General features: G+C 47.3%; 1 protein-coding gene across 3 annotated transcripts in view; it reads right to left on the bottom strand.

The window, feature by feature from the left end:
- The window catches only part of snx19b (sorting nexin 19b), a 222,788-nt gene that overhangs the window by 160,424 nt on the left and 35,729 nt on the right, over positions 1-26,635 (bottom strand). For 2 of the 3 annotated variants that reach the window (XM_072486614.1, XM_072486613.1), the window contains one exon: positions 7,420-7,552. In XM_072486614.1, the coding sequence (XP_072342715.1) occupies positions 7,420-7,552 (133 nt within the window). Of the gene's footprint in view, positions 1-1,677; positions 1,748-7,419; positions 7,553-26,635 lie in introns of those variants that run through there. The other variant, XM_072486615.1, reaches the window with a different exon arrangement.

Raw genomic sequence — 26,635 nt, 5'->3', positions numbered from 1 at the left:
ACATTCAAATAAACAATTATGTTCAAATTAATCCTCAAAAATTGACTTCATGCAGTCTTTAGATAATGAAACTGTGGTACACCTGAAAATCACTACACCATCACAAGACAGAAGCTTCAAATACATTTTCAAATTCAGGACTACAAAATCCTTGAACTTTTGTTTCTTCATGACCCTCATCAGACAACTCTCATCTGTCAAACGCTGAAACCAGAGGACAATAGATATTTTTTACATTCCATGGTTCTGGAATTAGTCCATATAAGAACAGCATGTACTGGGTTTTAGATATTTCCCTCATTTGTCATTGGTGACTAACTAATCTGTGCCATATAAACAAAATTTTACTGGCATAACTTATCTGCAAGATCTCACTTAGATATGGGTCTTAATGGTGCTGAGTAATTTATAAACTGTGAACAGATGCATGCCAATCCACAGAGATACTAATCTATATTCCGCATTCCAGCTGATCCAGCAAATCAGAAAACGGCATGTCACATCTTTCATTTCTTGTTACCAAGTGTTATCACCTCAATGGGGAACTCGAACAAAGGACCAGCTTCTCAAAGGAAAGGGACAGAATCGTATCAAAGTTTAGCTGCTTAGCTTCCACAGTTCATGTCAGTATTTATTTCAGTGAGGTGAGATGTAAAATTGTTTTGCAAATTAGAATTATATCATTCATCACTATTTAGATCTTCTAATTTATTGCAGGTCAGAACCAATGATAAAATTAATAGGGTACTTTGTGTTTTTTCAACCATTACTGCTGAGGAACAATTATGTTCCTGTACCAATCAAATAGAATAAATCTATCTCTGAAAAATAGCTCAAGATAGTAGATGAAATGGCAGCTTGACTTTCTCTTTTTGCTTTAAATGTGGTTCCTTCGGATATTTTCCCAGTTCCAAGGTACAGACACTGGGACATCAATTTTGGCACCAGGTCTTGGAACTGACTGCCCGAAATCACCCAAAAACTGAACTGGCCAAGTCTGTGTGCTCAGATGAATTACCATATTGTGCTTGAATTAGGCTTGGAATTCAAAGTTTATCCATTTGGAAATATGAAATAGGATGCTACTCGGGATTTAACAGGCAACAGAATTTTGCAGATATATTCTAGCCAAAGAGGGAAAAGAACTTTCAGAGGCCTTGGTAACGACTTCCACAGTCAAAGGAGTAACATATTTGACTGTCTGACAGGGTTCCTGATGTTCCATTTGACCAAATTCAGCTAACAAATTGTCTTTCTTGCATTACAGCAGTGACGACACTTCAGAAGTACTTCATTGACTGAAAAGCACTTGGGGATGTCCAGCAGTCATGTACACAGGACTGAGAGCAGGAGTAGGCCATTCAGCCCTTAGAGCCTGCCCTGCCATTCAACAAGATCATAGCTAATCTAGTTGTGGTCTCAAATCCACTTTCCTGTCTGTCCACCAATAATCCTTGACTTCCTTATCTATCAAAAATCTGTCTAACTCTGCCTTGAATACATTCAATAACCCAGCCTCCACTGCTTTCTGAGGAACTGAACTCCACATACTCATGACCCTCGGGAGAAAAAAAATCACCTAATCTCGGTTTCAAAAGAAAGTATATATAAATACAAGATTTTGGAGAATTATTGTGTTTTATTATTCAGCAAAGGCATCTTTACTGCACATCGCTTTTGGTTTTTCTCACATCATGAATTGTTGTTCTGCCTGTTTCTCCAATTTTCAAACAGCACAATTTTGTTCCTGCAATCAATCACACAATGATCACAAACTGATGCATCGCTCATCAACTAAATTAGAACTGCTGATGCGGAATGACTTCTTGCCAATGTTATTTAATCAACCTCTTCTATTGTTCTTGTAGAGGAAGCTTATCAATTATTTCATTTTTATTTATTTATTTTTATATATTTCGAGTACCCAATTAATTTTTTTCCAATTAAGGGGCAATTTAACATGGCCAATCCACCTACCCTGCACATCTTTGGGTTGTGGGGGGGGTGAAACCCACGCAAACATGGGGAGAATGTGCAAACTCGACATGGACAGTGACCCAGAGCCGGGATTGAACCTGGGACCTCGGCGCCGTGAGGCAGCAGTGCTATCCACTGCGCCACCATGCTGCAAGACTGTGAATTATAAGAGCTTACGAAGCGGTAGATAAGGAGACCCCTCAAAATGAATCTTCTCATTCTTTTCAAAGAAGCAGTGCAAGTATTCAAAACGCAAGCTGAGATGTTGCCATCAAAGCCTTATCTAACTCGTCCATCCTCTCTTCTGTAAATTTCCCTCTTTACGTGAGGAACAGTGATATCGTTAATCATAGAATGCAGTTTTCAAAGTCTTCACTTTGAACAGGAGTCAATAGGAAGTATTGTCCATCTGATCTGGCTCTTTAATGATTTTTGTACTATGAGGCGCAATGTGCTAAATCCAAGGTTTTATATAAATTGGGCTTGCTGTCCCTTTTCTCATCAACCCAGCCAGTTGCCTCCCCCTGTCACCCAGACTTTCCCGAAGACTGAGTTGGCAGATCTCGCTGCACTGCTGCAACCTGTCACTGGGGCCATAAAAGGGGTCAGCTCATCTGTAATATTCTAATGATACTCACGTTTCCTCCCTGATATCCAGATTTAATCCAATTTTCTGACCTTCTCCAGCTATCTCCTGTTAGTTAGTTTGTAGGTACAGTAATTGATTGAGAAGGAAAATAACTAACAAGTCATTCAACTCCCATGGTAGCACGGTGGGTGGCACGGTAGCACAGTGGTTAGCACCGTTGCTTCACAGCTCCAAGGTCCCAGGTTTGATTCACGCCTTGGGTCACTGCCTTTTGTGGAGTCTGCACGTTCTCCCGGTGTCCGCGTGGGTTTCCTCCGGGTGCTCCGGTTTCCTCCCACAAGTCCCGAAAGACGTGCGTGCTGTTAGTGATTTGCACATTCTGAATACCCGAACAGGTGCAGGAATGTAGCAACTAGAGACTTTTCACAGTAACTTCATTGCAGTGTTAATGTAAGCCTACTTGTGACAATAAAGATTATTTTTAAAAAAGAGTTTTGAAAAGTACTGGGCGGGATTCTCTGGTGTCTGATGCCGAAATTGGAGCATGCGATCAGGCGGAGAATAGCTCCTGACGCCGAAAGCGCAGCAGGCACCGGTTTGACACCGAGAGAGAGAGACAGAGAGAGAGACAGAGAGAGAGAAAATACGGGCAGTGTCCAGCACCGGCATTCTTCGCTGACCAACGTGCAGCTGGTCGGGGGCTTCTGCCAGGGCTGGGGCGACTGACTACGGGTCCTCTTTCATGATTAAGTGGTCCCAGCCACCATGGTTCCCGCCATGGTAGGCTACATTAAATTCCGCCTCAAGTACCAACAAAAAACAAAGTAATTCGAAGAAAATAAAGATGTCTTCCTTATTTATTTTTTGTCTTTTGTCAATTTGCTTCCTTAGTACTGCCTTAAGAAATAAAATCAGCATGGTTCTGTTATTTGGAAAACAGGGAACAGCATATTTAAGCTGTTGAATCAGGCACTGAATTTAGAATGGTTTTCTCCATAGCAGCCCAAAATTAATATTCCCACGACGGTTAGTTTAAGGAGCCCCTCATTTTTCTTCCTTAGATTTAACTTAAAGTAACATTTCCAGCAGCAGCCAGTGAATATGTTTATCATCTTAATTAACTGCAAAACCTGGCTCTTACTGATGGATAAGCAAGATTTGATTTGTTAGTCACCAGTGAGTTTAAACAGAAGCGGAATATTAAACGTTAAATGATCCACAAGGAGACTGAAGAAAGCAGTCAGCTTAAGGTAACTGACACAGTTTCCATTTTAATGGTATCAGTTCAGACTTTGCAACATGGCAGTAACACTAGTCTAGCTTTGTTTACAATAAATGTAGAATACGATGGTAGGCAAAATGGCAAAAATGCAATTATCTGCAATTACGAGGTTGCCAGTTAAATGCCAATTTATAGAAATTTTGACCTTTATACTTAAATATATTTTAAATAACTAAAGTGCAGAAGTTTAGTCCCCAAGTTGGATAGGTTATTAATGCCCCACCAGCTTTTCTTTATCCCTGAACCATGACATTTTATTGGACAGGCAAAGTAGAACAACCTAAAATTTCCACTATCACCAAGTAAACTGCAAGCAAGCTGACAAGCATTGCTTTAACATAGAACATACAGTGCAGAAGGAGGCCATTCGGCCCATTGAGTCTGCACCGACCCATTTAAGCCCTCACTTCCACCCTATCCCCGCAACCCAATAACCCCATCTAACCTTTTTGGTCACTAAGGGCAATTTATCACGGCCAATCCACCTACCCTGCACATCTTTGGACTGTGGGAGGAAACCGGAGCACCCGGAGGAAACCCACGCAGACACGGGGAGAACGTGCAGACTCCGCACAGACAGTGACCCAGTGGGGAATCGAACCTGGGACTCTGGCGCTAACCACTGTGCTGCCCTTGCTGAATGAACTCTCTGTTGCAATTATCTTTTGAAATATTAAATAGCAATTGTTGAAACAACCTATAAACTTTAAAGAATACAATACCAATATTTAGTTTTGAAGACTGCCACTAGGGAAAAGAAATACTAAACTCAGAAACCAAACTGCAAGTTTTGAACTAATAAATCCAGAGACTGTTAAGAATTAGATAAACTGAAAGGATGTATGCAAATGGCTCATCACGCTAAATTTAAGTCAATGTATATTTGATGTTGGGAAACTTATTTTTCACCCCAGTTCAATGTCATTCACTTAACACTTTATATCAAGTTAATTTGCAGCATTTCAGTGGTTCATTGTATTTTTGTCCTGTACATAGAATGGAAACGCTGGTTCCGAATCCCGGCTTCAGCTGCATTTAGGTTCCACCCACACTGAACATAGAAAAGACTATGGGCGGGATTCTCCACCCCCACGCTGAAGTGGCCGCGCCGTCGTGAACGCCATCGAGGTTCACGACGGCGCGGAACGGCCCCGGTCACGACCGATTCAGGCCCTAACAATGGGCCAGTATCGGGGCCGCGTCATCTACCCGCGCCAGGCCTTGTCGCCCGCGTAAAAGCGGCACCGAATAGATGATGCGGCCGGCGCCGCATAACGGACGTCATCCGCGCATGCGCGGGTTGGCCGGCGCCAACCCACGCATGCGTGGTTGCCGTCCTGTCCAAATCCGCCCCGCAAGAGGATGGGGGACGGATCTTGCGGGGCCGCGGAAGGAAGGAGGTCCTCCTTCAGAGAGGACGGCCCGACGATAGGTGGGCACCGATCGCGGGCCACCCCACATTCAAGGTGAAGCCCGGTGCAGGATCCCCCCTCGCCCCCCCACAGGCCGCCCCCCCCAGCGTTCACGCACCGCCCACGACTGTAGCGACCAGGTGTGGACGGCGCCGGGGGGAACCCGCCGTTTTGGCCTGGCCGCTCGGCCCATCTGGGCCTCAGAGTAGCGGGGGTGCCGGAGAATCGCCATTTTGGGTATCTCCGGCGATTCTCCGGCCTGCGAAACTCGACCGGGCCGTTCCCGCCGCTTGGGAGAATCGCGGGAGGGCGTCGGACCGGCTTCCCCGGAAATTTTGGCGGCCCAGGCGATTCTCCCAGCCGGCGTGGGAGTGGAGAATCGGGACCTATAACATTCCAGCTCTAGTGCTTTAGACTTGTATTACAGAGCTAAGCATGCTCATAGCCATGCTGTTCCAGAATAGTTAAATCACTGGTATCTACTATTATTTCAGTTTCAGCACCAAATCTTTTGTTTCTCAACGGCACTCCGTATATTAAAACCATTCACATCATTGAGCACCGTGAGTTCTCATATTTAGTATTCGTAAATGTTACAATACTGGGACAGCTTTTGTTTCTTTGAACCATTGAATCTTCATTGGATATCTGTTGCAGCAAATTTGCTATAAATGAAGAACTTTATTTACCATCATAACTATTTCTATAAAGACCAAATAGGATTCTGTTGATAAAGAAAAGGCCAGGAGAGGCTTTGTAAGAAACAGAATTACTTTTGCTGTTTCTAAGTTAAAATGGCACAAACAAAAGGTGCTTTGCTAAAGTCATTGCCCAGCTTGAAATAGGTTTTAAAAATAAAACAATAAAAATGCATTGTGATTATCTTATTGAAACATCCAACATTCAAAGGAAACTCCATTTGGTCGAGCCAGTGCAAGGGCATGGTAAACTACAGGCTGGTAAGTAACGGTCTGTTGTTATAAATGTGACAGACTATAAATTGATAACAACCTCTTTAAGGCAGAATATGAGAACTTTTGGAAACAGGAAAAGGTCATCAGGCTAAATAAGAGTTTATCAGAAATTATCTCTCACCCCGAGACATGCTCAGACTGCAATATATTTTCCTCCTTGTAAAATTTACAAACATTGTCTTTAGTTTAAGATAATAGTTGGATATTTTTTGTTCTAACTTTATATCCGCAAACCTTTCTCTTTCCAAAAGTACCTCTAATTGTTAATTCATGCCGCAACTCTACTAGAATATGGGAAAACGTATCACCTGGCTTCGCGTTTCACCCCGAATCTTCATCAGAACATAAAAAATTAAAGCAGGAGAAACCCATAGGATCCATCGGGCCTGCTTCGCGTTGAATACAATCACGGCTGATCTGAGCCTTAAACTTTACTTTCATACCCATTCCCCATATCCCTCGTTTTCCTTAGATCCCAAAAACCTTTCCTTAAATACATTCAACGATGGAGCATCCACAATCCTCTGGGGTAGAGAATTCCACAGATTGACAACCTTTTGAATGAAGAAATTTCTCATCTCAGCCCTAAATGGTCAGTTCCTTATCTTGAAACTGTCGCAGTTGCTCTAGATTTCCCAACCAGGGGAAATGTCTCAGCTCTCATGTTGAAAACTGCGTCTCATGGTAGTTAAATCATAATTCTAAACAATTGCTGGATCAATTCAAGAAATTTCCTCTGCAGCCTTGGGAAACCGTGGTTCGGTCACCTTAAAAGTCCCCTCTTCAAAATAAAGCAGGCTCGACTTCTGTACATTTTCCTCATAATTTAAATTCCTAAAACAATATTCAATTCATGCGCTGAGCCGTATTGGTAGATTTGAGAAAACTGAAGGAATTACACAGACTTTCTTTTAATAGATTCCCTCTCCACCACGTTGTGTTCGCCAGCAGTTCAATTCTCTTAAAAAGTAATTGTTTGGTTCCATTCATCTGTATACACCCTAAATATTTAATGCTCTAATGCATCTTACCTGTGAGTTACCCAGATTTTTACCTCAATTTACTCAGTTGAGTGTCGGGTGACTGGAATCTGGAGATGCTGACTCAAGCCAGTGCAAAATTTTAGATTTCAAAACTAGCATTTGTGTTTGTGCATGGGCTGATTGTGTATAACAACTCACCTACCTTTCTATCAGTGTCCCACACAGCAGCCGAATGACTTTTTGCATATTCTCAGTACATAGCCAGGTCCAATGATCTTTCATCAGCAAACAAAGGAGATCCAATGCTATATCTGCCAAGGCTGTTTCAGAACCCTCTGTTTGAACAGGAAAGGAAAACAAATGAACGCGGTTACCATAAATAAATGGCATCGTAAGTAAACGTTCACTATCAGGAAGATGAGAACCAAATCAGATTCTCACTACTTCCGCCTTAAAACACGTTTCACATCCAACATCTAAAAAGCAGATTTATTATCTTTGTAGTTTATTTACAATTAAATAGATCTATTAGGATGGGATGTGCAATGTGTCAGGATCATTGCTGCATTTGAGAGCTCACTAATAGCAAGCTCTTAGAGCCCTCGTGCACCAAAACATTCTCTCATGCACCAAAACATTCCGAAGATGAACAACAAATTCTGGCTTTGTTATTGACATTGTATTGAATGGATTATTTTGTCAAAAAATACTTCTCACCAGACAAATTAGATACCAAGCAAGCATTAATGGAGATGGTCAAATGATAGGTTAAAGAAATAAGTTTAATGGAGATTGAAGAAGGCGGAAGAAAATGTGGCAAGATGGAGTAGCTTAGAAGAGGAATTCTAGAATGTGAGGACACACCAGCTGATGCTAAATTGAGGTGTAGAACTGGAGCAGTATACTCAAATAAGGCAGGGAGAATTGGAAAGGTCATTCAGGTGACTAGCTACCCATCATGGATGAGTTTGAGGTTCCGTAGGGTGACGTTCAGGAGACCAGTACTTATGATAAAGTTTAGACTGAAATTGCCAAAGCAGTGTATGATGATTTCAATAGGATAGAGACAAAAGGGGGAGAGGCAGGCAATATTCCAAAAGGAGAAATAGAGAGAGTTGGTGAGAGACTTGACCTGATTTTTATTTTCGACACAAACTCAGCTCACAGTTAAGTAGCTACACACAGACAGGTTCAGAAGAACCAAGTGTCAAGAGCCGGAACAGAATCAAAGGCTGAGACGCAGATTTTCTGGAGAGAACGGAACAGCATAGCCTTCCTCTTGCTGGTGTGTGTTGGAGAACATTCTCCCCACCCAAAGCTAGATATGGATAGTCAGTATACAATGCAGCAACAAGCAAGGAGATGCAGTTGCAATCTATTTAATGGGGTTCAGAGATAAAAGGATTTATTTTGTACTGTAAAGTGTTTACATCAAAAGGTATTTTGTTTTATCCCCAAGTACTCTATGTTGTGTCCATTTCAATCAGTTGGTAGCACTCTTGCCTCTGAGTGAGAAGGCTGCTGCTTCATGTTCGAATGCAACATATTCTCAGGTGATTATGCATTACTTCAAAGTGGGAAGTGCTGCCTGCCAGGCGAGATGTTAAACTATGGCATCACTTGTCTGATCCGCAAAGTTGTTAAAGATCCCATGAAAAACAGCAAGTTCTATCTGCGTCCTGACCAAAATTCCTTCCTGAACAATCACCAACAAAATATTGTCTCGTCACTCATCAATATGACATGTGTGGAACCTTACCATGCTTGTCTACATAGCAACGTATTTCAAAATCTACTGGCTATAAAAATGTTGGGATGTTCTGAGAAAGTGACAAGTTATTATAAAACAGGTTTATTCATCTTTTCCACAATTTTACTACTTTGGATTGAATTAATCACCACATTATACATGCAAAATACTAGTTGTAACATACAAAATCTTTCAATTTGAATTGTAAACATAATTCCCATGAACTTTGTATTGATTAAGTTGGATAAATTCAGATAATATTGTTACAATTCAAGTTTACAAGCAACATTCTTAACTTGTGCTGGGTAGGAGTCACAGGCATAAATGGAAAATGACTATTTATTGCCAAATTCCTGCCAACTCTTAGAATTTTAATCAGATATTCTAGTAGTACAAGTCACATGTGAGTTCCAAACTATTCTAAGGGGTTACAATCGCCAGAAAAACACAATCATTGCAACAAACAAAGGAAGACATTTTCAGAAGGGTTTTTGTAAAGAAAGGGTAAAAATTAATTTTTGTTTTTAACCTTGAAACATGCTAAAGTGAAACATAGCTACTGTTATTTTTTGAGCAGGCAATGAAAGTGCTAATATAAGAATTCACCCTTTCTCAGATGCATTAATAAATTTCATTTTTTTCCCCGTTTAGGGAGGAATTCAATTTATTAACATCACTATAAAACTAGCATCATAAATAATGCTTTAACGAACTGGAAGGAGATATTTTTAGACATGCTTGGGTTAGATTCATTACATTTCCAGTTAAGAGTGGCAAAAACAGTGGTATACTTCCACCTGGTGGAGAGAGGTACAGATTACAGTTGCCTAAATTCAGCACACTTTAAACATAGGGTTATTTTCTGTTTATTTGTATATCCAAGAATATTATTTTAGTTTTAGAGAATTGTAGCTAGCAAATTGTATTGGCAAATGTGAGTCAACCAAAATAACAGTACAACACACCTCCTTTTGAAGGATATGATAGGGTAGTTTGAGAGCAACTATTTTTTTGGATAGGGGAAGTCCAGGACAAGAGGGCACAACCTCAAAATTAGAATTAGGACATTCAGGGGTGGCATCAGGCAGTGCTGCTTCACACAAAGAGTAGAGGAAACCTGAAGCTCCTTCCCTCCACCATGAAGCCACTGAGACCGGGTTAATTGAAAATGTCAAACACAAGGTTTATGGATTTTGGTTGGGCAAGTGGATTCAAGGATGTGGATCCAAGGCATAAGCTGGAGTTAACATACCCATCAGCCATGCTCGAACTGAGCTGCGGAACATGCTCGAGGACAATAGCAGCTTTTATTTATATAGTGGCTTCAACAAAATAAAATATCCCAAGGCATTTCAGAGAAGTATAATAAAGCAAATTTTGACAGGAGCCACTGAAGGCAGTAGTAAGGCAGATGGCTAAAAGGTTGATCAAAGAGGTGGGTTTGAAGGAGTGTCTTAAAGGAAGAGAGGTGGAGAGATTTAGAAAGAGAATTCCAGAGATTAATACCAGGAACAGACACCAGTGATGGAGCAATTAAAATTGGGGATGCTCAAGAAGCGAGAATTAAATGAACGCAGATGTCTGGGAGGGGTGTACGGCTGGAGAAGATAGAGATAGAGAGGGGCAAAGCTATACAAGTATTTTTAAATCTACATAATTTTAAAATGAGGAAATGGGTGAAGGAACCAGAAGCAGACTGAGAGAGGATGGAGGAGAGTTCTTGCACAGGACGTCCCTCCGAGCCATTGTCACAACAGCACTCCCATCCCCGCTAGCTGAACACTCAGGGCAGCACGATAGCATTGTGGATAGCACAATTGCTTCACAGCTCCAGGGCCCCAGGTTCGATTCCGGCTTGGGTCACTGTCTGTGCGGAGTCTGCACATCCTCCCAGTGTGTGCGTGGGTTTCCTCCGGGTGCTCCAGTTTCCTCCCACAGTCCAAAGATGTGCAGGTTAGGTGGATTGGCCATGATAAATTGCCCTTAGTGTCCAAAATTGCCCTTAGTTTGGGTGTGGTTACTGGGTTATGGGGATAGGGTGGATGTGTTGACCTTGGGTAGGGTGCTCTTTCCAAGAGCCGGTGCAGACTCGATGGGCCGAATGGCCTCCTTCTGCACTGTAAATTCCATTCTATGAAATAAGCCTAGTGGTAGTAGCCACACTCCGGACCTGGAACCAACTAAGATAACATTTCAGTCCGCTCGAAATGTCCACCAGTAAAGAATTTCCTTCGCAAAGAGACAACATCATACCCACAGACATCAAGACACTCAATAGAACATAGAACAATACAGCGCAGTACAGGCCCTTCGGCCCACGATGTTGCACCGAAACAAAAGCCATCTAACCTACACTATGCCATTATCATCCATATGTTTATCCAATAAACTTTTAAATGCCCTCAATGTTGGCGAGTTCACTACTGTAGCAGGTAGGGCATTCCACGGCCTCACTACTCTTTGCGTAAAGAACCTACCTCTGACCTCTGTCCTATATCTATTACCCCTCAGTTTAAAGTTATGTCCCCTCGTGCCAGCCATATCCATCCGCGGGAGAAGGCTCTCACTGTCCACCGTATCCAACCCCCTGATCATTTTGTATGCCTCTATTAAGTCTCCTCTTAACCTTCTTCTCTCCAACGAAAACAACCTCAAGTCCATCAGCCTTTCCTCATAAGATTTTCCCTCCATACCAGGCAACATCCTGGTAAATCTCCTCTGCACCCGCTCCAAAGCCTCCACGTCCTTCCTATAATGCGGTGACCAGAACTGTACGCAATACTCCAAATGCGGCCGTACCAGAGTTCTGTACAGCTGCAACATGACCTCCCGACTCCGGAACTCAATCCCTCTACCAATAAAGGCCAACACTCCATAGGCCTTCTTCACAACCCTATCAACCTGGGTGGCAACTTTCAGGGATCTATGTACATGGACACCTAGATCCCTCTGCTCATCCACACTTTCAAGAACTTTACCATTAGCCAAATATTCCGCATTCCTGTTATTCCTTCCAAAGTGAATCACCTCACACTTCTCTACATTAAACTCCATTTGCCACCTCTCAGCCCAGCTCTGCAGCTTATCTATATCCCTCTGTAACCTGCTACATCCTTCCACACTATCGACAACACCACCGACTTTAGTATCGTCTGCAAATTTACTCACCCACCCTTCTGCGCCTTCCTCTAGGTCATTGATAAAAATGACAAACAGCAACGGCCCCAGAACAGATCCTTGTGGTACTCCACTTGTGACTGTACTCCATTCTGAACATTTCCCATCAACCACCACCCTCTGTCTTCTTTCAGCTAGCCAATTTCTGATCCACATCTCTAAATCACCCTCAATCCCCAGCCTCCGTATTTTTTGCAATAGCCTACCGTGGGAACCTTATCAAACGCTTTGCTGAAATCCATATACACCACATCAACTGCTCTACCCTCATCTACCTGTTCAGTCACCTTCTCAAAGAACTCAATAAGGTTTGTGAGGCATGACCTACCCTTCACAAAGCCATGCTGACTATCCCTGATCATATTATTCCTATCTAGATGATTATAAATCTTGTCTCTTATAATCCCCTCCAAGACTTTACCCACTACAGACGTGAGGCTCACCGGTCTATAGTTGCCGGGGTTGTCTCTGCTCCCCTTTTTGAACAAAGGGACCATATTTGCTGTCCTCCAGTCCTCTGGCACTATTCCTGTAGCCAATGATGACATAAAAATCAAAGCCAAAGGTCCAGCAATCTCTTCCCTGGCCTCCCATAGAATCCTAGGATAAATCCCATCAGGTCCCGGGGACTTATCTATTTTCAGCCTGTCCAGAATTGCCAACACCTCTTCCCTACGTACCTCAATGCCATCTATTCTATTAGCCTGGGGCTCAGCATTCTCCTCCACAACATTATCTTTTTCCTGAGTGAATACTGACGAAAAATATTCATTTAGTATCTCGCCTATCTCTTCAGACTCCACACACAATTTCCCATCCCTGTCCTACTCTTTCCCTAGTCATTCGCTTATTCCTGACATACCTATAGAAAGCTTTTGGGTTTTCCTTGATCCTTCCTGCCAAATACTTCTCATGTCCCCTCCTTGCTCGTCTTAGCTCTCTCTTTAGATCCTTCCTCGCTACCTTGTAACTATCCATCGCCCCAACCGAAACTTCACACTTCATCTTCACATAGGCCTCCTTCTTCCTCTTAACAAGAGATTCCACTTCCTTGGTAAACCACGGTTCCCTCGCTCGACGCCTTCCTCCCTGTCTGACCGGTACATACTTATCAAGAACACGCAGTAGCTGATCCTTGAACAAGCCCCACTTATCCAGTGTGCCCAACACTTGCAGCCTACTTCTCCACCTTATCCCCCCCAAGTCACGTCTAATGGCATCATAATTGCCCTTCCCCCAGCTATAACTCTTGCCCTGCGGTGTATACTTATCCCTTTCCATCATTAACGTAAACGTCACCGAATTGTGGTCACTGTCCCCAAAGTGCTCTCCTACCTCCAAATCCAACACCTGGCCTGGTTCATTACCCAAAACCAAATCCAACGTGGCCTCGCCTCTTGTTGGCCTGTCAACATATTGTTTCAGGAAACCCTCCTGCACACACTGTACAAAAAACGACCCATCTATTGTACTCGAACTATATCTTTTCCAGTCAATATTTGGAAAGTTAAAGTCTCCCATAATAACTACCCTGTTACTTTCGCTCATATCCAGAATCATCTTCGCCATCCTTTCCTCTACATCCCTAGAACTATTAGGAGGCCTATAAAAAACTCCCAACAGGGTGACCTCTCCTTTCCTGTTTCTAACTTCAGCCAATACTACCTCGGAAGAAGAGTCCCCATCTAGCACCCTCTCCGCCACCGTAATACTGCTCTTGACTAGCAGCGCCACACCTCCCCCTCTTTTGCCTCCTTCTCTGAGCTTACTAAAACACCTAAACCCCGGAACCTGCAACATCCATTCCTGTCCCTGCTCTATCCATGTCTCCGAAATGGCCACAACATCGAAGTCCCAGGTACCAACCCATGCTGCCAGTTCCCCTACCTTATTTCGTATACTCCTGGCATTGAAGTAGACACACTTCAAACCACCTACCTGAACACTGGCCCCCTCCTGCGACGTCAAATCTGTGCTCCTGACCTCTATACTCTCATTCTCCCTTACCCTAAAACTACAATCAAGGTTCCCATGCCCCTGCTGCATTAGTTTAAACCCCCCCAAAGAGCACTAACAAATCTCCCCCCCAGGATATTTGTGCCCCTCAGGTTCAGATGTAGACCATCCTGTCTGCAGAGGTCCCACCTTCCCCAGAAAGAGCCCCAGTTATCCAAAAATCTGAATCCCTCTCGCCTGCACCATCCCTGTAGCCACGTGTTTAAATGCTCTCTCTCCCTATTCCTCATCTCACTATCACGTGGCACGGGCAACAACCCAGAGATAACAACTCTGTTTGTTCTAGTTCTGAGCTTCCATCCTAGCTCCCTGAAAGCCTGCCTGACATCCTTGTCCCCTTTTCTACCTATGTCGTTGGTGCCAATGTGGACCACGACTTGGGGCTGCTCCCCCTCCCCCCTAAGGACCCGGAAAACACGATCCGAGACATCACGTACCCTTGCACCTGGGAGGCAACATACCAAACGTGAGTCTCTCACGCTCCCACAAAATCTCCTATCTGTGCCCCTGACTATAGAGTCCCCAATTACTAATGCTCTGCTCCTCACCCCCCTTCCCTTCTGAGCAACAGGGACTAACCTCAATGTTAGAGGAACTGTTGGACGCAGGCAACCTGGGTGGGGGAGAACTGCGGGGATCTGTAAGGGGGACTGTTAGAATGGGCACGCTCCCCGCTGGACGAGACACAGAAGAAATGGGAGAAAGAACTGGGGATAGAAATAAGGTGGGGACTCTGGAGTGAAGCACTGAACAGGAACCTCCACATGCGCAAGGCTAAGCCTAATGCAACTGAAAATGGTGCACAGAACACACCTAACTAGAACCTGAATGAACAGGTTCTTCTCGGAGGTGGAGGACAGATGTAAACGGTGCCAGGGAGGTCCGGCCAACCACACCCACATGTTTTGGACCTGCCCCAGACTTGTCGGGTTCTGGACAACCTTCTTTGAAGCGATGTCCAAGGTTATGGGGGTTTGGGTGGAGCCAAGCCCGAAAGTGACAGACTTCGGGGTATCAGACCAGCCAGAACTATTCATGAGAAGGGGGGCCGGCGCCCTTACCTTTGCCTCCCTAATCAGCCACCGAAGAATCCTGCTTGGCTGGCAATCAGCAGCGCCACCTAAAGCTGCAGACTGGCTGGCCGACCTGTCGGAATTTCTCCATCTGGAGAAAATCAAATTCACCATCCGGGGGTTGGAAGAGGGCTTCCACAAGATGGAGAAGCCATTCACCAACTTGTTCCATGACCTGTTTGAAGCCAACTGCGAATAGAGTGAGGGGGTAGGCCCGCAGAAGGGCCAGTACAGCACCAAGGAATAAGGCGAGGGATGAAGGAAGGGTAGGGAAGGAGGGAGGGGAAAAGGTGGGGTTAAGGGAGGGGGTACGGAAACAAAACAGCTGGGGAAGATGACGGGGAGCCGAGAACAAGGTCGCAGAGGAAAGACCCGACAGCAGGGTCAAAAGGTCCCAGGTCAGAACGGGGGAAAGCATGGGGCGCACCAACCCTGTATGTGGAGGGGCAAAACCCACGCCAGATGGATGTAAATAAAACCGGCGAACAAGCTGAGCCATTGTATGCCCAAAGGGGACTATTCTTGCTAGGATATGTTTTTATTTAAAAAAACATTTTATTAGGGTATTTGTAGTTTATGTAATAGTAATAACGATAACAGCAACATAAACATGGTACATAAAACATTTCCATCCCTATCATGTTCTTCGCACCCCCAATCAATGAAACAATAGCCTAACCCCCCCCCGCAGGTTTCTGCCTCTACTGACATTCTAATTTTCTCCGAGAAAGTCGACGAACGGCTGCCACCTCCGGACGAACCCTAACATTTCGCCCTAAGAGGGTCACTTTCTTTTCTCAAGACTGAGAAATCCAGCCATGTCACTAACCCAGGTCTCGAATTTGGGGGGCTTCAAGCCCCTCCGCATTAACAGTATCCATCTCCGGGCTACCAGGGAGGCAAACGCCAAAACGTCAGCCTCCCTCGCCCCCTGGATTCCCGGCTCTTCCGACAATCCAAAGATCGCCACTCTGGACTCGGCACCACCCGTGTTTTAAGTATCGTGGACGTAACCTTAGCAAAACCCTGCCAAAACCCTGTCAGCTTCGGGCATTCCCAAAACATATGGGCATGGTTTGCTGGACCTCCCGCACACCTCGCACACCTGTCCTCTACCCCAAAAATCTTGCTCATCCAGGCCATCATCATGTGTGCCCGGTGGACTACCTTAAATTGTATCAGGCTAAGCCTGGCACATGATGAGGCTGCGTTAACCCTGCTTAAGGCATCCGCCCACAGACCCGCCTCTATCTCTTCCCCTAGCTCATCTTCCCACTTACCCTTTAGTTCCTCTAACAGAGTTTCCTCCGACTCCATAAATTCTTTGTAGATATCTGATACCTTGATACACTATCAATTACGACGAGACGAGAGTAGAATGTAATCGAGACTTTATTACACAGAGATGTGTGGCCTCCTACAGCAGCTTACGAAATGGCTGCTGTTCGGAGAGCACACACATTCATACTCCGCCTCCTGGGTGGAGCCTGCAGGCAGGGATCTACCCCCGTACCTGTAGTACAGGGGCCTTACCGTAATACCCATATATACAATATAATACAACAGTGGTGACTACCACATTCACTCCCTGTTACAAATGAGTCCAGCGGGGGTGGTGGAAAACTATATACATACAGATTGGTTTTAAAATTACAGAGAAGGTTACAAATTTAGACGATCGGGCACCTTGATCTGTCGTTGAGAGCGGCGCAGTGCTGGTGACGACTCAGGCGGCGGCTTGGTCTTGGGTGACTCCGGGAGCCTGTCGAAATCCTCTTCATCCCCGCGTGGGAGCAAGGGGAGGACTGATTGTCCTGGAGCGGGGACTGCGGTGGGGTGCACTTGGAGAGGGGATGGTGGCGCTGGGGCGGGGGGGGGGGGGGGGGGGGTCAGCTGGTGCCAGATCCCTAGGGAGACTGTGTCTTGGCGGCCATCGGGGTACGCTACGAAGGCGTACTGCGGGTTCGCATGGAGTAGCTGTACTCTCTCAACCAACGGGTCCGCCTTGTGTTGTGAAGCCGCACGTGCTTGCGGAGGAGAACAGGTCCTGGAGCTGCCAGCCACGTTGGGAGCGAAACCCCGGAGGTGGACTTCCTGGGGAAGGCAAAGAGACGTTCATGGGGGGTTTCGTTGGTTGCGGTGCACAGGAGCGATTGAATGGAGTGAAGTGCGTCAGGAAGGACCTCCTGCCAGCGGGAGGCAGGGAGATTTCTGGACCGTAGGGCCAGCTGGACAGCCCTCCAGACCGTCCCATTCTCCCGCTCCACCTGCCCGTTTCCCCTGGGGTTGTAGCTGGTCGTCCTGCTTGAGGCAATGCCCCTGTTGAGCAGGTACTGCCGCAGCATCTCGCTCATAAATGAGGATCCCCGGTCGCTGTGGACGTAGGCGGGGAAACCGAACAGAGCGAAGATGCATTTGAGGACTTTGATAACGGTGGCAGACGTCATATCGGGGCATAGGACGGCGAAGGGGAATCGGGAATACTCGTCGACCACATTAAGAAAGTACATGTTGCGGTCAGTGGAGGGGAGGGCCCTTTGAAGTCCACGCTGAGGCGTTCAAAGGGGCGGGAGGCCTTCACCAGGCCCGCACAGTGTGGCCGGTAGAAGTGCGATTTACACTCCGCGCAGACCTGGCAGTCTCTGGTGAAAGCCCTGACGTCCTCGACGGAGTAGGGCAGATTGCGGGCCTTAATGAAGTGGTAAAAGCGGGTGACTCCCGGGTGACAGAGATAGTCGTGCAGGGTCCGGAGTCGGTCCACTTGTGCGCTGGCACATGTACCTCGGGACAGGGCATCGGGGGGCTCGTTGAGCTTACCAGGGCGATACAAAATCTCGTAATTGTAGGTGGAGAGCTCGATCCTCCACCTCAAGGTTTTATCGTTTTTGATCTTACCCCGCTGTGTGTTGTTAAACATGAAGGCAACCGACCGTTGGTCAGTGACGAGAGTGCATCTCCTGCCGGCCAGGTAATGCCTCCAATGTGACACAGCTTCAACGATCGCTTGGGCCTCCTTTTCGACGGAGGAGTGCCGAATTTTGGAGGCATGGAGGGTGCGGGAAAAGAATGCCAAGGGCCTACCTGCCTGGTTGAGGGTGGCGGCCAGAGCGACGTCTGATGCATCGCTCTCGACTTGGAAGGCAAGCGTCTCATCGACCACGTGCATCGCAGCCTTGGCGATGTCGGCCTTGATACGGTTGAAGGCCAGGTGAGCCTCGGCCGTCAGTGGGAAAGCGGTGGATTGAATAAGTGGGCGGGCCTTGTCCGCTTAGTTTGGGACCCACTGGGCATAATACGAAAAGAACCCCAGGCATCGTTTCAGGGCCTTGGGGCAGTGGGGTAGGAGGAGTTCCATGAGGGGGCGCATGCGATCGGGGTTGGGCCCTAGAACTCCGTTCTGAACTACATAGCCGAGGGTGGCTAATCGGTTCGTGCTGAACACACACTTCTCCTTGTTGTAAGTTAGGTTGAGGAGTGTGGCGGTGTGGAGAAATTTGGAACGGTTAGCGTCGTGGTCCTGATAGTCGTCGCCGCAGATGGTGACGTTGTCCAGGTATGGGAAAGTGGCCCGCAGCCCGTACCGGTCAACCATTCGGTCCATCTCCCGTTGGAAGACCGAGACCCCGTTGGTGATGCCGAAGGGAACCCTTAGGAAATGGTAAAGGCAACCGTCTGCTTCAAACGCTGTGTATGGGCGGTCCGCCTTACGGATGGGGAGCTGATGGTAGGCAGATTTCAGGTCCACTGTCGAGAAGACCCGGTATTGTACAATCTGATTGACCATATCAGATATGCGTGGGAGGGGGTACGCGTCGAGCTGCGTGTACCGATTGATGGTCTGACTGTAGTCAACGACCATCCTGTTTTTCTCACTGGTTTTCACCACTACCAGTTGGGCTCTCCAGGGGCTGTTGCTGGCCTCGATGATACCCTCCCGCAGCAGCTGCTGGACCTCAGGCCTGATGAAGGTCCTGTCCTGGGCGCTGTGCCGTCTGCTCCTGGTGGCGACGGGTTTGTAATCCGGGGTGAGGTTTGCAAACAGGGAAGGCAGGTCGACCTTAAGGGTCGCGAGGCCACAACAGTAAGGGGTGGTAGGGGCCTGCCAAATTTCAGGGCTAGGCTCTGGAGGTTGCACTGGAAGTCCAGGTCAAGTAGCAAGTCAGCGCAGAGGTTGGGGAGGACGTAGAGCCGGAAGCCGCTGAACTCTACGCCCTGGATGGTGAGGGTGGCGATGCAGTACCCCCGGATCGCCACGGAGTGGGATCCAGAGGCCAGGGAGATTCTTTGGTTAGCGGGGTGTACCGCGAGGGAGCAGCGCCTTACCGTATTGGGGTGAATGAAGCTCTCAGTGCTCCCGGAGTACAGAAGGCAGAATATCTCGCGCCCGTCGACCTTCACCTTTGCCGAAGCGGTCGCGAGGTTGTGCGGTCGAGACTGATCGATCGTGACCGAGGCGAGACGCATCTGGTCGTCGGCGGTTGCAGGCAATGAGCGGCCCGATGAGGAGCCCGATGGGCAGGGGTCCTGATGCGGGTAAGATGGCGGCGCCCACAGGCCGCACGTGTCCTGGGGCAGGCATGATGGTGGCCCCTCGGGCCGCACATGCCCTGGGGCAGGCAAGATGGTGGTGCCCATTGGTTCTGAGGCAAGCAAGATGGCAGCACCCATGGGCCGCACGTGTTGTGAGTGGAGCAAGATGGCGGCGCCCACAGACCGCACGTTGTCTGAGGAGAGGAAGATGGCGGCGCCCACAAGCCGCACGTGGGGGGGTGCCGGGACAATAGCGGCGATTGAGCGGGCCTGGCACACTGCAGCGAAATGTTCCTTCTTGCCACTGGCCTTGCAGAGCGCGCTCTGCGCCGGGCAGAGCTGCCAGGGGTATTTTGCCTGTCCGCAGAAGTAGCACTTGGGTACCCCGGGGATGGTTGGCTGCCGCGCGGCGCAGGCGTGGGGTTGGCTGAGGGCGGTCGCTAATGGGGTCCACGATGGGGTGGCCGCTGGCAGGGTCCACGATGCACAGGGGGGGGGGGCCGTGCGGTTAGAGGCATAAGCCTGTACATTGCGCGAGGTGACCGTGAGCGAGAGCACTAGTTTATTGGTCGCCGCGAGGTCAAACGTGGCCCCTTCTAAGAGGCGCTGGCAGATGTAGTCAGACCCTTTGCCCGTAACGAACGCGTCTCTCAACAGCAGGTTCGAATGTTCAGTGGCCGAAGCGGCCTGGCAGTCACAGTCTCTCACCAGGGTGAGCAGGGCACGCCAGAAATCTTCCACAGACTCACCGGGAAGTTGGTGCCACGTGGATAGGAGGTGCCTGGCGTAGATCTTGTTGGTCTGCTGAGCGTAATTCTCCTTCAGTAGCGCCATGGCCTCTGCGTAGGTCGGCACATCCTGGACGAGGGGAAAAACGTTGGAGCTCAGCCGCGTGTACATAATCTGGAGCTTCTGTGCTTCTGAGATTGGGGCTGGCGCAGATCCGATGTATGCGTCAAAGCAAGCTAGCCAATGTTGGAAGTCCTTTTTGGCGTTGTCTGCTTGAGGATGCAGCTGCAGACGATCTGGCTTGATGCGGAGGTCCAACTCTGAAAATCTCTGTGTCATAAATTGATGCACTATCAATTACGACGAGACGAGAGTAGAATGCAATCGAGGCTTTATTACACAGATGTGTGGCCTCCTACAACAGCTTACGAAATGGCTGCTGTTCGGAGAGCACACACATTTATACTCCGCCTCCTGGGCGGAGTCAGCAGGCAGGGATCTACCCCCATACCTGTAGTACAGGGGCCTTACCGTAATACCCATATATACAACGTAATACAACAGTGGTGACTACCACATACCTTCCCCTCTCCCATTCATGGTCTGGAAACTACCCTGTCCTGTATCCCCTGTGGTGGCAGGAGCGGAAAGGTCAGAACCTGCGTTCTCAGTAAATCCCATACCTGCAGATATCTAAACCCATTCCCTGCTGGCAGTTCAAATTTCTCCTCCAAATACTTCAAGTTGGGGAAGCTCCCGTCGATAAATAGATCTCCCATCCTCTCGATACCTACTCTCTGCCATTTCCGAAACCCTAGTTCCAGTCTTTCCGGCACAAACCGATGGTTGTTGTAAATCAGGGCCCAAACCGATGCTCCCTCTGCACTCCTATATTTCCTCCACTGCCCCCCCCCCCCCCCCGACTCTCAGAGCAGCCACTACCACTGGGTCTGTGGAGTACCGGGCCAGCGAGAACGGCAGAGGTGCCGTTATCAGTGCCCCCAAACTTGTGTTCTTACACGATGCCGCCTCTACACGCTCCCACACCGACGACCCCTCCCCCCAAACTACCCACTTCCTAATCATGGCTTTATTAGCCGCCCAGTAGTAGTTACAAAAGTTTGGCAGCGCCAACCCACCCTCCACCCGACTACGTTCCAAAAACACTTTCTTCACTCGCAGGGTTTTGCCCGCCCACACAATGCCCCAAATCACCTTATTCGCCCGTTTTAAAAAGGCCCTCCGGATAAAGATGGGGAGGCACTGAAAGACAAATAGAAATCTGGGGAGGACAGTCATTGTCACAATCTGTACCCTCCTCGCCAGTGACAGCAGGAGCATGCCCCATCTCCTAAAGTCCTGCTTCATCTGTTCGACAAGCCGGGACACGTTTAACCTGTGCAATGTCTCCAATTCCCATGCCACCTGGAATCCCAGATAGCGAAAGCTCCTTCCTACCATTCTTAACGGCTGCTCTCCCAGTCCGAAATGCACAGGAGCAGGTCATCCGCGTAAAGCGAGACCCGATGCTCCACCCCCCCCCATTGGCCGTGAGTTGCTTGCCCTTTATAAACCCCGTCTGATATTCCCCTATCACCCCCGGGACACAGTCCTCAATCCTTGTGGCCAATATTTTAGCCAGCTGTTTGGCGTCCACATTCAACAGGGAGATTGGTCTGTATGACCTGCATAACTCAGGGTTCTTCTCCCGCTTTAGAATCAATGAGATCAAGGCCTGTGACATTGTTGGGGGAAGGACTCCCCTCTCCCTTGCTTCATTCAATGTCCTCATCAGCAGTGGGCCCAATATCTCCGAGAACTTCTTGTAGAATTCCACCAGGTAGCCATCCAGCCCCGGTGCCTTGCCTGACTGCATGACCTCCAGCCCCTCCATTATTTCCTCAATTTCAATTGGGGCTCCCAGCCCTTCCACCAGTTCTTCCTCCACCCTCGGGAACCTCAGTTGACCCAAGAACTGCCTCATCCCCTCCACCCCAGCCAGGGGTTCCGACTCATATAACTTGCTATAAAAGTCCTTAAACACCTCATTCACCCCCACTGGGTCCAGGACTGCATTCCCAGCTCTGTTCTTTACTCTCCCTATCTCCCTGGCCGCCTCCCTTTTCCTCAGCTGTGTGCTAGCATTCTACTGGCCTTTTCCCCATATTCATACACCGCTCCCCTTGCCTTCCTCAATTGATTCACCACCTTCCCTGTAGATAACAGCCCAAACTCCACTTGTAACCTCCGCCGCTCCTTCAGTAGCCCCGCGTCCGGGGCTTCCGAATATCTCCTATCCACCTGGAGTATCTCCCCAACCAACCTATCCCTCTCTGCTCGGTCCACCTTTTCCCTATGGGCCCGTATCAAAATTAACTCCCCTCTAACCACTGCCTTCAGAGCTTCCCACACCATTGCTGCCGAGATCTCCCCCGTATCATTTATTTCCAAATAATTCAGGATGGACTTGCTCACTGGCCCACACACCCCCTCATCTGTTAATCGTCCCACATCCAACCTCCATAACGGGCACTGCCCTCTTTCCATACTAGCCCGTAGATCTACCCAATGTGGGGCATGATCCGACACCGCAATTGCCAAGTACTCGGTATCAAGCACCCCTGGCAGTTGAGCCCTGTTCAGGATAAAAAAGTCGATCCGAGAGTATACCTTGTGGACATGGGAGAAAAAAGAAAACTCCTTCACTCTTGGACGTCCGAACCGCCATGGGTCTACTACCCCCATCTGCTCCATAAACCCCTTTAATTCCTTCGCTACGGCTGGCACGCTCCCTGTCCTAGGTTTTGACCGGTCCAATCCTGGATCAATGACTGTATTGAAATCTCCCCCCCCATGATCAGATTGTGTGATTCTCAGTCCGGGATCTTATCTAACACCCGCCTCATAAATTCCACATCATCCCAGTTTGGTACATATACATTCAAGAGTACCACCCGCATCCCCTCAAGCTTCCCACTCATCATAATGTACCTGCCCCCCACGTCTGACACGATTCTCCCTGCCTCAAATGCCACCCGTTTGTTAATCAGGATCGCGACCCCCCCTGGTGTTGGAGTCCAGCCCCGAATGAAATACCTGGCCGACCCACCCCTTCCTCAATCTGGTCTGGGCTATCACCTTTAGGTGTGTCTCTTGTAACAATGCCACGCCCACCTTCAATCCCCTCAGATGCGCGAACACGCAAGCCCTCTTAACCGGCCCATTTAGACCTCTGACGTTCCAAGTAATCAGCCTAATTGGGGGGCTTCCCGCACCCCCCCCCACTGCTGATTAGCCATCACCCTTCTTAATTCCTAGCCCTCAAACATGACCCAAAGACGCGCTGAATACAACATCCTGAACTTCACCCCCTTCTTGAAGAGGGCCGATTTTGCCCTGTTAAATCCGGCTCGTCTTTTGGCCAGTTCCGCGCCCAGGTCCTGGTAGATGCGCAACTCACAGTTCTCCCACACGCAGCTCCGTACCTGCTTAGCCCATCGCAAAATCTGTTCCTTGTCCAGGAACCAGTGCTTTCACACCACCATTGCCATCGGTGGTTCATTCGCTCGCAACTTCCTTGCAAGAGCTCTATGCGCTCTGTCCACTTCCCAGGGCCGCCTAAACGCCCCATCTCCCATCAACTTTTCCAGCATACTTTCCACATGTGCCCGTGTCCGAACCCTCACTGCCCTCAGGGAGGCTGACAATCCTCAGGTTCTGTCTCCTGGACCTGTTCTCCAAGTCCTTCAACTTCTCCTGCAACCTTTTCTGATGATCCTTCATCTGCCCCACCTCGGCCTCCAAAGCGGTTAAATGGACACCTTTTCCTCCACCTTCTGAATCGCCCGTCTGTGGGTTTCTAGACCATGTTCCACCCGATCAATCGATGCCTTAATCGGGTCCAGCGTATCTTTCTTTTGCTTGGCGAAGCTCTCCTCAAAGAACTTCACTAGCTGTACGGTCGACCGCTGTGCCACCACCCCAAGATCCTGCACCTCCACCATGTTTTCCTGCGCTGCCGGCTCTGCACACGTCTTCCTTGCTATGTCTCGTTACATGGCCACTACTAGTCCACTGCTCCATACACTGGTGGGGGATTCTCCTCACTGTCTCACTTTCCACCAATTTATCCAATAAAATTCTGAAAAAAACGGGAGAAAAGGTCCAAACGTTTTGTCACAAGCGGAGTGACCAAACGTGCGACCTCCTACTCCATGGCCGGCACCGGAAGTCATCTTGCTATGTAAATGTTAATATATGGTCTTTTTGTAAAGTTGTGTTAAAAAATCATTAAAATCTCAAAATGTATATTTTTTTAATAATAATTTTAAAATTAAGGCTTTGCTTGACCAGCAGCCATGTAGATCATTGAGAAAAGAGGTGATTACTGAACAGGAACTGGTGTGGCTAAGGATACGAGCATTGGATGATCTCAAATTTATGGATGTTAGAGGACGAGTAGCCAGCAGAATAGTAAAAAGAGGGAAAGCGACATGCATGTGGGGTTCAGCAGCAGGTGAGCGGCGACAGAGGTGAAATCAGGTGATGTTACAAAGATGGGAAAAGGCAGACTCATGATGGGGTGAATGTGATCAGAAGCTCATCTCGTAGTCAAACATGACACCAAGGCAACAAATAGTCTTGTTTAGGCTCTGAGGTCCCAAGAAGATAGATGGAGTTGGAAGCAAGATGATGGAGTTTGGAGTGGGGACAAAAGACAATGTTCAGTTTCCCCAACATTTAACTTGACGGGAATTTCTGCTCATCCAGTACTGGATGTTGGATAAACAGTTTGATAATTTAGCAACAACAGGAGCGTCTAACGAGATGGTGGTACGGTAGAATTGGATATCATCAGTGCACATGTGAAAACTAACTATCTGTTCCAATGTTCTGTGGTACAGCTTTAGAATGTGGAGGATTAAAAGCTGAAATGGAGAACTCCCCCCATCTTGGTGCAAGAATAAAATTACCTCTTTAAAACTTTAGTGTGGGATCCCTTAAAGGATTGTGCCAACTCTTAAATTATGCTGAATTACAAAATGTACAATCTACTAAACTATGACTTGAATAAAAAGTGATTTTAAATGGTTCAACAATTGCTTGTCAAGTTTCAGAAACACTAACCAAGCTGGTAGCCTGGTTCTTAAAGCATCTGGATTTTTAAAAGTTCCAGAAAGATAATGTTGAAGAAACAATGAAAGGAACTTGAAGAGGTCCTCCAATCCTCCAACAGTCTTGGAACATATAGAGGAACAGATACAAATAAAATCAATAGAGCCTAAGGAGGGGAAAGAAAATATGATGCATTGGCATTTCATACAACAAACAAAAGAAATGGTTAAAAATGAATCATACAAAGTTTAGGCACAACATTCTCCTTAATAAATAAGCTCACTGGAATTATGAGTGCGGTAATCATAGACATTATACCACACGTCCACTGCAGACCTCAAAACCAAGTACTATGTACGATTCTACAGATACACACTGGGGCTTTCTGCTTTCCCTCATTAATTTTAATGATTTACTTGTTGGCGTGAGCAGAACAGAAAATCCAGTTACAATATATAAATAAAAGTGTTCCACATCACGCCCTAGTTGAGGAAAGCAACGGTCTGCTCATCAATGGCCAAATGTCAGTTTGGCGATTTCATCATGCTACAGATTCTACATCAACGCAAAGCCAAAATCAGTATAAATAATTGTGTAATCACACGGCCCCACTACTGAAAGAAACTCTATAAAAGGGTTTATTGAACACCATCCCTTGCATGTGTTTCTCATTTATAACATGCTGCAATCCTCTGAAAATGAAAATAGCAGCACTACTGAAGTATCAGGTGAGGCTATCCTGATGTGAATTTGCTCAAAACCCCTTTGCGTATTTAAGTCAGCATTTGCAGTCGTCTAGACTAGATAATTTTGTCTGGTTAACACATATGTCAACTTAATACTTTCACTGGCACAAAGCTACATTTTTTAAAAAATCAATTTAGAGTACCCAATTCATTTTTTCCCAATTAAGGGGCAATTTAGCGTGGCCAATCCACCTACCCTGCACATATTTGGGTTGTGGGGGCAAAACCCAGGCAGACATGGGGAGAATGTGCAAACTCCACACGGACAATGACCCTGAGCCG

The sequence above is a fragment of the Scyliorhinus torazame genome, chromosome 21 (assembly GCF_047496885.1).
Source record: "Scyliorhinus torazame isolate Kashiwa2021f chromosome 21, sScyTor2.1, whole genome shotgun sequence".
Taxonomy (NCBI): domain Eukaryota; kingdom Metazoa; phylum Chordata; class Chondrichthyes; order Carcharhiniformes; family Scyliorhinidae; genus Scyliorhinus; species Scyliorhinus torazame.
Note: the sequence above shows the minus strand (reverse complement) of the source record. Positions and strands in the feature narration are given on the sequence as shown.